Genomic DNA, 10,809 nt, shown 5'->3' on the forward strand with positions numbered 1-10,809 from the left:
ATCGTACGGTGTCGAATAATTTCGTGTCGAATAAATCTGTGTCGAATCGAGCGGTGTCGAATCGTACTGTGGTCAATAGAGTATCACCCGACGTGCACACTCTGCGTGCGCCGCCTTGCTTTTATTGTGTATGTGACACCTGACACTTTTGCTACTGCTACGTAAGGGTTTATCCACTTCAATTTAAGTTTCTTTGACCTCTTCTTAGCGTCTCGTCGTAGAGCAAAACCTTATCTCCTGCCTTAAACGCTGGTTGCTTCGCTTTTCTGTCATAATAGCGTTTAGCTTTTTCTATTTCCTCCTTGAGCTTTTTTCGCGCCACGCGATTTGCTACTCGCAGTCTCTTTTTCAATTCCTGCGCGTAATTTCCCAGATTATATTGCGTTGACGGTGGTTTTGCTAAAGCAGTCGGTAGTTCCGCGCACCTTCCGTATACTAACTCAAAAGATGTAAAACCCGTTGCTGTGTGAGGCGTCGTATTGTATGCGAACATTGTGTACGGCACCCACTCGTCCCATCTGTCTGGTCTTCGTTCACGTAATGACGTATATATTCGTATAACGTTCTATGCGACCGCTCTAACGCTCCGTTGCTTTCCGAATGATAAGCCGTTGTTTGAATTTTGTTTATTCTGAGTAACTTGCAAACGTTTTTCAACAACTCGCTTACAAAATTAATCTCTTTATCCGTTAAAATCGTTTCCGGTATCTCGTGCTCACACGATTTTCGTCGCGAATTCTTTTTGCTATTGTCGCGGCTTCCTGATTCCAAACGGGTATCGCCTTACTAAACTTCGTGAGGCCGTCCTGAAAGGTCAGCAGATATTTATTTCCGTTGTTTGTTACTGGATATTGTCGGCAACGGTCCGACAATATCCAACGCGCACTTTTTGAAAGGTTTTTTCGGTGTGTCGGTTATTATTAACGGTACTTTTACCTTCCGCAACAATTTATTTTTTTGACAAGATTCGCATTTTGCAACGTAATTCTCCATGTTGCTCGTTAGCTTAGACCAATTGTACTTCATTTTTATTCTTTTTATTGTACGGGCTACTTCTTGATGTACACCCACCAGTGAATCATGATACTCGTACAGTATTTGTCTCTTTTCTTCTTCGGTGAGTTCCTGTCTCTCGCTCTTCTCTTCTTCTGCTTTCTCGCTCTTCTTCGCTTCGTACGTTTATGTTTCTGCGGTGATTCTACTCAGCGCGTCTGCGTTAGTATTCGCCTTTCCCTTTTTGTGCATGATCTCGAAGTCGTATTTTTCTAACTTTAAACGCCACCGCACGAGCCGTGATCCGGGATCTTTTACATTAAAAAGCCATATCAGCGCCTTGTGATCGGTGACAATCTTAAACTTTGTCCCGTACAAATAAGACCTGACATGCTTTACTGCCCACACTATCGCGAGTAGTTCCTTCTCCGTAGTGCTGTAGTTTCGCTCAGCTTTATTCAGCACGCGGCTCACGTATGCGACCAGCCGATCCCGATCTACCCCACCTTGCGATAGCACCGCAGGGACCGCGTAACCCGACGCGTCGGTTGTGACAACGAACTCTTTATCAAAGTCGGGATATGCAAGCAACAGTGCGTTTATTAACTTTTCTTTTAAACTCTCAAATGCTTGTTGTTGCTCGGGACCCCACTCAAACGCTATTTCTTTTTGCAACAATTGCGTTAACGGCTTTGCTATCTTTGAGAACTGGCCTATGAACTTTCTATAGTATCCTGCCAAACCTATGAATGCGTGGACATCTTTTGCTTTTTACGGAACCGGAAATTTTCTGACTGCTTATATTTTTGACGAGTCTGGTGATATCTCCTTTTTGGTTATCACATGTCCTATATACGTAACTTCTTTGCAAAAAAATTCGCACTTATCCGGCTGCAACTTTAAGTTGTATTTTCGCAATCTGTCAAGAACTTCTCGTAACCGCTTGCTGTGCTCTTGCAAGCTCGCACCGTGTATCACGATGTTGTCGAGATACACAAAACATTTTATACCTTGTAATCCCATCAAGATTGAGTTCATCAATCTTTGAAATGTTACCGCCGCATTTTTTAATCCAAAAGGCATTTTATTGTATTGTAGTGGCCGTGCGGTGTTGAAAACGCCGTTTTGCGTCTGTCGTCTTCATCCATCGGTATTTGATGCTAAATCCAACGTCGAGAAATATTTCGCATTTTCGAGTTGGTCTAATATTTCCGCAATAATTGGCAATGAGATAGAATCGCCTATTGTTACTTTATTTAATTGCCGGAAGTTTACTACTATTCTTAATTTTCTCACGCCGGACGCGTCCATCCTTTTCGGAACAACCAGTAGCGTTACACTGACTGTCACTATCTCGTATTATTTCGCTTTCTAGCATTTCCCCGATCTGTTTCTTTACCTCTTGCTAATGCTTCTGCGATAATTTATATGGTTTAACGTTTATCGGAGCGGTATCAGTTTTCACAGGTATTCTATGCTTAACTGCGCTTGTTTTAGTTACTGGCTCTCCTGCAAGGTGGAATACGTCTTGATATTCTTTACATATCCCGTATAATGTCTTTCTCTTTTCTTCATTTAAATGTTTCATTTGCAGTGTCTCTTTTACTTTTTCGAGACGCGTTAACTTCTCCGCTTTTATGCTTACGCTCGCTACTTTGTTTCTCGTTTCACTTTCTTCTACCAACGCTTCTAGAGTAACGCGCGGAGTGCTTATCCTTACTGTTTTTTTGTGGTGTTTAATACTCAAGGAGTAAAAATTCTTGTTCGGCTGCACCAGACAACTTCCTATAAAAACTTCCGGTTGCGTCTCTTCCGCCTGTACAATATCGACTTAGTTGCTATCAGTAATAGCCCGCACGATTGTTTCACTTTGAGGTTGCAGCCCTATATTTTTATACGGATATAAACGTAACGCGTTTTTCCTCAGCAAAAGTTTTCCCGCTCTGTAATCATGTTTGGCATTGTATTTTTTAATAAAATTATTCTCTAAAATGCCCTGATATTTAATCGGAAAATCGTCCCTTAATATGTAAATCGGCTTTATTTTTCTGTTACGTCATAGACTTCACGGTCCCCTTTTTTTGCAACGTGGGAACGGTATTCTGGTTCTAAAGATCGTAACTAACTGTAATCTTAGATGGAAACTTCCTGGATAGAGAACGAAAAGCCGGCCAGTGGCGATAAACAAATTATAATCAGTTTGCACACGGAGTATTGCCAACACGAGCCAACGTATTTGACTTCTAACTCGCAGTAAGACAAAGAGTGATAAAAATTTTTGCACAGCAATCGAGGAGAGTAACTCAAATCGGGCAGGTGGGAATCAAAGATCCTCTTATCTCCAGAAAAGAAGGTGAAATCGAAACCAAGTTAGTGGTCAGTCGTGCAAATTTAAACACGATAGCGCGAAGCCGATAGCGAGTTTTAAACAAGAGATAGTTAGGCCGATTTGGTCGGCGCCGGTGATTGGCGCTTTCGCTTGTGCGGATCTGCAACTCAAGGTCCGATTTAATTTAAGTAATGAGAAGAGATTCAGAATCCAAGTTAGATTGGTAAAACCCAAGCGTCTGGGGGCCGAAAAACCGAGTATAAAAGTTGGAACACAGAGCCGAAGACAGCTTCATCTTCTTTCCATTCAGTTCAATAGTCTGCTGTATAGTACGTCGCAAATTCTTTCTAAAAGATTAACCGTGCGCTAGTTGGTGTGACAGTGACAAGTTGTGGCAGTGTCGTGGTAAAAAACAACCGAGTCAAGAACCGAACCACCATGCCTACATCGCAGTCCTAGTCGAAGCAAAAATTTGACTGTTCACCGAAGAATTGCAGCAAGTAGTAAGTCGAAATAATATTGGGTCGGTGGAAAAGTTCTGCGGAGTTTTTAATAGATGACACTAGTGTCAGAAAATAATTATCGCGTGTCGTTCAAATGTCAGTCTGCCGCATATATTTTGACAAGTTACACTACGCTTGACATTTGGTAGAAGTGTTTGTTTTGGTCGGACGTGTTTTGCGTGTACGGCATACAACTAAAATGGAAAATCAAAAATTGCATTTTTGCCATATTTTGCTGTTTTTATTCTGTAAAGGATATAAAGCGGCGGACGCTAAGCGCGAAATATGCGCCATGTATGGTGCCTCGGCCTTAAGCGCAGACACATGCAATAAATGGTTTGCTTGCTTCTGTTCCGGAGAATTTAACCTCCAAGATGCACCACGCTCTGGACGGCCAAATTCTGTTGACGACGACCAACTTTTGGCTACAGTGAAGAGTGATCGACACTTAACGACTCGAGAGATTGCGAAGCGCTTCGGCATTCATCATACAACCGTTATAGATCGATTAAAAAAGCTTGGTGAAAAAGCTTGATGTATGGGTGCCGCACGAACTGAGCGAAAAGAACATCATGGATCGGATTTTAGTGTGTGAATCTCTCCTGAAACAAAACTCTCTAGACCCATTTCTGAAACGGATCATCACTGGAGACGAGAAATGGGTTGTCTACGACAACATTCAGCGGCGGAAGTCGTGGTGCGGTCCGGGCAAGTCTTCACAAACGGTGGCAAAACCTTGTTTTTGCATCCACAGAAAGTAATTCTATGTATTTGGTTGGACTATAAAAGAGTGCTGTGATTCGAGCTGCTCCCGCAGGGCCAAACAATAGATTCGAAGAAATACTGCGCTCAGCTCGACAAATTGCACAAGGTAGTGCAAGAGAAGCGGCCAGAATTGTCGAATAGAAAAGGTGTGATTTTCCATCATGACAACGCTCGACCACGTACTGCTTTGATCACGAAAAAAGAATTGCAGAGCTTTGGCTGGGAAATGATGCAGCACCCACCATATTCGTTTTGCACTGTCTGATTATCACATATTTTTTCAGGTAGATATTTGAATTTTTACTCGGCCCATCCACAATCACAAAAAATTGGTACAGTTTTGAACATGGTTGATAGAATTATACTATTATCTGACCCTTGCTTCCAACAGAATAATTTTAAATTTATGATTGAGGTCCTTCTAATGAATAATTATCCTCTACATTTTATATTTAAGATAATCAGGAAAAGAATTAAATTTTTAATTAATAACAGATTAAATTCAAACATTGACAATAAATTTGTTTGTCATTCTGATCTTGAAACTGTTACAAAATATTTTGTTGTTCCTTATCTGCTTGATTTATCTGACTCTTTTTCAAGATTTTTTAAAAAAACTAAGGAGATTTCTTTGGCGTTTCGAAGTTTGAATAAATAGAGTAAATTCATAAAAGTTGGAAAGAATAAGTTAACTCATGATCAAAATAAAGATGTGGTAAATAATATTTTAAGGCTCGTGAAAATTTCAATTAAGAATATAAGGCCGATACGAGCCATTCCCAGGATGTTGAGCGGGAACTTGTACGTGCGTACATATGTGTATACATCTATAACAAGNATTACTTGTAAATTTTTACAAGTGAGTTTTTTTAATTGAAAATTCAATTCTTAAATTCATACGGGATGCAGGATTTGCATCTCACATATGAAAGACCCCGAATACCCCCCTAACTAATTTTTAAAATATTGCGAAAAAAACTCCTCGTTTTTTTCGCAATATTTTAAATAATTTATTAGGTTAGGTCTTTTCGGCCCTGTAGGGAATTGGCTGACTTTATGCGCATTTGCTCCAGTTCTTTGAGCCACTCCATAAGATCGGCGTACACGGCGCTAGGTGGCTGCTGGTCGTAGTCCTGCATGGACTGCACGATCTCACGCACCTTACGCTGGTCGGCCTTTCCTACGTACTCAGACGGAGGGACAGCAGAGACCAATGAGGCCCGAAGGTCATCTTCCTCTGACGTAGTCAAGGAGATAGCGCGCGCCATCTTGCGCTTACGTGCTGTTTTAGCCGTGGTTTTCTTGGCTACAGCCTTCTTCGTAGCCGGGGAACGGGAAGTGCTGGCCTTATCGGTCCCAAGTACCGGTGACGTGGGCGGAGGGACCACAAGTTTGGGCGCCCTCAGGAACGCTGAACGTGTGGACTTCGCAGGTGGGTCGGACACCTCGTCAGCTTTGACGTCCATATCAGACAGAGCTGAATCAGTCGATTCAGCCGATGATATTGGGCTGAATAGCGTGCTTCGTGAGCGCGTGGTCATATACTCGTGATCATCATGGGTACCGGTGGTATGCGAAGCAATCTCGCATATGGGTTCCCAATTCTTTACGCGCTCTAGGCTCTTGATGACTGCGAGAGGAGTAGCTCTCTCTTCGGGAGGCGCGCGGTCTCCGCCATCAGCGGTGGCAACGTAACTCGAAGTACCCGCTGGCAACACTTTGGTCGGCCCCTCGTTGGATAACGACATAGGGGGAGCGGAGTCAAGAACCCCCCTACGCCGGCCACTGGACGTTCCGAATCGTCCTGTCGCACTAAGTTTTTTCCATTGCTGGTGTCCATGCCATAGAGGTTATCATGGTGGTTTTAACTTAATGTGTCCGTCACCTAAGACGGTTGCCGTCCAAAGCTTACGAGCCCGTCCTGCACGGGTTTTCTGTCGGGGTTTTCCTTCCCTTAGTACGGCTCCCCCACGTGAAGTAACGAACCCGCACGCCCGGATTTGAAATCAGGGTTTACTCCCCTATTCCGTTGCATCGTGGCTGACGAGACGGACATCCCCGGATTTGAAGTCAGGGTTTTTTCTCCCCTATCCCAGTTGCCCCCGTCCTTGGGGACTAACGGAGCTAAGAACTCCGGGTTTTTATTCGAGGTTTTCCTTTCTCTATTCCCACTCTTAGTACGGGAGTTACAGTGAAGGGCCTGCCTGGCATGGGTGACCCTGCCAGGGACTCAAGGAGTCCCCGCCAGTATAGCCCCTTCACCTCACCGCTCCCAAGCCCGGGCACCACGACAAGGTGGTGGGAAATCGCCCGGGCATCTAACCTAACCTAACCTTGTCACCCGGGGCCCAGAGGCAGCCGGAGGACAACCATCACCACCCGGACCACGGATTGGAACGGCTTCTCCAGGACTTGGGGGACGGTCAGCAGGAAGAAAGGGTTAAGGCTGTGGAGGACGGCCAACAACAGTCTGTAGAGTAAGAACGACAGTTAAGGCGAAGTTTTCGTTTATCTTTTTTGGTAACTCATAGGAGTCATGTTTAAGTGTATGTTTATGTTTAATCGTTAAAAAGAATTAGTTTCTTGTTTATGTTAACCTGTTAAGGTAAAAATGATATTATTTAAGTTTCTTAAGAGGCCACGTTAAGTCAGAATTTGTAAATCCCAGGTAGGGGATCTAGTGGCCATAGTTAGTAATGTTAAGTTTATTTTTTTTATTATTAGCCGTTAAGGGCAAAGTTTTTTAATTTTAGTTTGTTTAGACAGGGAAAAGTCTAAGGCTGCCAGCGCATACACTAATACACACAAACAATTAAAAACATAATTAAACACTCAAACATACATTAACAACACCTTACACTCCCACGCAACACACACACGCAATCCCGTGCGTTAAGTCACACATACACATAAATACACACCCAAGAAAAAAGTAAACAAATAACGACTCAAACATACACCATTCAGTCAGAATTCAAGCCCACAATATACACACACAGACACACACCTTAACTCGCACCCTCGCAGTCACTCGAAGGTCATACACCCACACACGCATAAGGTCACACAAATACACCACACACATCAGAGGATCATACACACTCCATACACACTGAAATCAGTCATTAAGTCAAATACATACGGTCATTCAAGAGACACACATACATACAAAAATAAACACTCCTACACGCATACCAGAGGACCATATACATTCCACCCATACTATCGTCAGCCGTTAACTCATACATGCATAGTCACTCAGGACGCACACACACACAAACAAATAAGGACTTACACACACGCCACCTAAGTTAGAAGGTGACACACTGCTCAGTCACACCAGTTTCACGTGTTAACTCGTTCATTCAAGTTACATTACATATACACACTAACATACAACTAAGCTAAGAAACACACACCAGCTATACCGCACACACACACACATTCACACAATACACCTACTTACCCTTATTCGCGCTCCTAGAATGAGAAGAGTGGGGAGGCGAAGCTGCGCGGTCAGGAAAGGCGGCGGAAGAGTCAGTCGATAGAGAGCTCTTGCAAGGTGCGGATGCGTATGCGAAAATAACAAGCTCTTCGCGGCTCATTTTGCGTTAAAGTGTAATACCCTAAAGTTTGTATAGCATACGAAAAATAAGAATTTCATATTATATGTATTTGGTATATAATAAACATAATAGAAAACTAAATTGTGTTTGTGAGGTGCATTGTGTCGTTGTTTCTCCTGATATCCTGGAAAGTCCCACGTCGGCTTGAAGGAAAGGAGGACCATATCGAGCACCTGCTGAAACCCTTGGTGTTTGGAGGAAGCGGATAGCTATAAAACACCTGGCGACCGTTAAGAAAGGACGAGAAATCGTAAGTCTCATCCATTGGCATTACCTAACCCCGGTCACAATCTAACCTAACCTTGTCACCAGAGCCAGAACCACAGCTGGAAACGGAAGCGTTGCAGGATGCGGTGCGATGCCAGACATCGTTGAGAGACGCGTTGTTGAACGCCCAGATAAACTATGAAAAGATGGAACTCCGGAAGAAGGCAACCGGTTGGGCGGAACGCGTATTAAGCGAGATCCTGAACGGTGTTGAGTTGCGAACAAGTACTTGAAACAGAAAACAGAGCTTATTAGGCCCTATCTTAAGAAAGATTTTTATTTTTTATTATTAACTGTGTGTATAAGAGTCAGTTTGTTGCTAGTACAGATACCTACCCGTAAGAGAAAACTAGGGCATAAGTCGTCCGTTTAACATAAGCGATACTAGTTTAAGTTTTGAAGAGGCTAATATGAGCCATCTAAGATTAACATAGGCATGTATATATATATATATACATGCACGCTTATTCCTGCACAACAACCTCGGAATGGCTCGTATTGGCCTATGTTAATCTTAGATGGCTCATATTAGCCTCTTCATTCTTAATTTCAATTTTTCACGAGCCTTGACTATTCATTAGTTTAAATTTTGTTTTTTTTATATATATGTAGTATCGTTTAAACAATAAATAACCACTCCTGTGTTAAAGGAATTATTGTTATGAGTATTCTGTAAGTTTAAAGTGGATAAGCGTAACGAAAAATACCTTTGGTTAAAAGGCGTTATGCTATTAGAAGACTGAGAGGAGAGCCGGAGTTAGGCTTAAGATTATTTTTAGTTTTGTTCCTTGTTTTATTTAGTTTAAGAAAAACGTTATTTTAGGCGCTAATTATCTGTGCATTTTTATTTTAAAGTAAGGCCTGTAAAAGTGTGATGTAGACTGTGTTTTAGTAATTAGCGTTTGTATTTTATTTTTGTACGAGCGTAGGGTCACGGAGGTGATATAAGCAAATCGTAGGTTCTTTTTGTAAGTGTTTGGGGCACCAGATGTTAATGGTGCATTTAGATTTAAAAGTGGTCGATAAGACAAGATAGTTGGTCAACAAGAGTCCGACAATGGAAACAAAGCCAAATAACGCAAAATTATTCGTTATTTGGAACTTATAAATTTTTTGTTAATGTTGCAATTAAGAAAAAATTTTGGCGTCTTGAGAAGCATGAGCTCCTACAGAGTTGAGCTATGTAAAAATTTTGCCTTAATCGGCAGGTTGGAATAATTTGTTTATTTAACAAATTATTCGAACGAACTGTTGTTTGCCAACTCATAGGGATCCTGAAACTGTAAAAAGATTTGGTTATGTCGCGCCCGCGTCAAAAGTCCCCGCCTAGGGAATTTTAGAAAAAGAACATACCTTAAGGCATATAATGGTTCTCATGTATTCATGTGAATGGTGACCTTAGGGCCGAGAAGAAGGAGCATCAGAGTTGCAAACTCTGACCCGCTAGCATCAAGAGCACCGAGGTGATGGGAGCCACTGGGAGCACGCACACAAGCGAGAACCGCCGTCCGTGTGCGTGACGTCACGCTCGGCACTTCGGCTCGTGGAAGAGTGCAGACGTATTATGATGTTCCGTTTATATGAATTAAATATGAATTAAATACTTTAAGATTACGCATCTATAAATGTAGATTATTTTCGTACTTTACAAAATAAAAATATATAAATATAAAACACTAATATATTTTATATATATATATATATATATTTTATATATATTATATATATTTTATATATATTAAATGCTTTTCTACAAATTTTTTATCGCAGTTCACTTATATTAATAATTAATACAAATATACAATGTATCTTGAGATGTTTTATCATTGGCCGCGTTCAGCAGACACAACAGTTGCACAACAGTTGAGAGATGATCACTTGTGATAGGACTATTCCTCAAAATCTGCAACGGTTCTAAAAATATGATCTAATCATAAGTGATCATTTCTTAACTCAGTTGTATCTGCTGAACGTGACCATCTCTAATTGAGGATGATCGCATTTATTATCAATAATATTATATACATTTCCCAAGATTGTAAATCTCGGAAAAACGTTTCACGTTNTCATACGCAACAAGCGCACAACGCAACATGAACGTGCCTCTCGTCTTTCATTTTGTCTAGCCGGCTTGATGGAAAGGAGACGGAACATCATAATACGTCTGCACTCTTCCACGAGCCGAAGTGCCGAGCGTGACGTCACGCACACGGACGGCGGTTCACGCTTGTGTGCGTGCTCCCAGTGGCTCCCACCACCTCGGTGCTCTTGGTGCTAGCGGGTCAGAGTTTGCAACTCTGAGGAGCATCCGTCTTGGCTCAGTGTA

The 10,809-nt window shown here is 42.0% G+C and overlaps 1 protein-coding gene across 1 annotated transcript; it reads left to right on the forward strand.

Annotated features, from left to right (window-relative positions):
- Nucleotides 1-4,199: 4,199 nt before the first annotated feature.
- Nucleotides 4,200-4,855, forward strand: LOC109861831 (histone-lysine N-methyltransferase SETMAR-like). Its single transcript, XM_020441653.1, has 3 exons — nucleotides 4,200-4,255; nucleotides 4,447-4,582; nucleotides 4,643-4,855. The coding sequence occupies exons 1-3, from the start codon at nucleotides 4,200-4,202 to the stop codon at nucleotides 4,853-4,855; spliced, it is 405 nt and encodes a 134-aa protein (XP_020297242.1).
- Nucleotides 4,856-10,809: the final 5,954 nt, after the last annotated feature.

The sequence above is a fragment of the Pseudomyrmex gracilis genome, unplaced genomic scaffold (assembly GCF_002006095.1).
Source record: "Pseudomyrmex gracilis isolate BER0280 unplaced genomic scaffold, ASM200609v1 scaffold_1075, whole genome shotgun sequence".
In the NCBI taxonomy this organism is placed as follows: Eukaryota; Metazoa; Arthropoda; class Insecta; order Hymenoptera; family Formicidae; genus Pseudomyrmex; species Pseudomyrmex gracilis.

Coding starts and splice junctions, on each gene's coding strand:
- LOC109861831 (XM_020441653.1), top strand. CDS start 4,200: ATGCACCACGCTCTGGACGGCCAAATTCTGTTGACGACGACCAACTTT. Junction 4,256..4,446: donor ACGACCAACTTTTGGCTACA/GTGAAGAGTGAT, acceptor AAAACTCTCTAG/ACCCATTTCTGAAACGGATC. Junction 4,583..4,642: donor TGTTTTTGCATCCACAGAAA/GTAATTCTATGT, acceptor CTGCTCCCGCAG/GGCCAAACAATAGATTCGAA.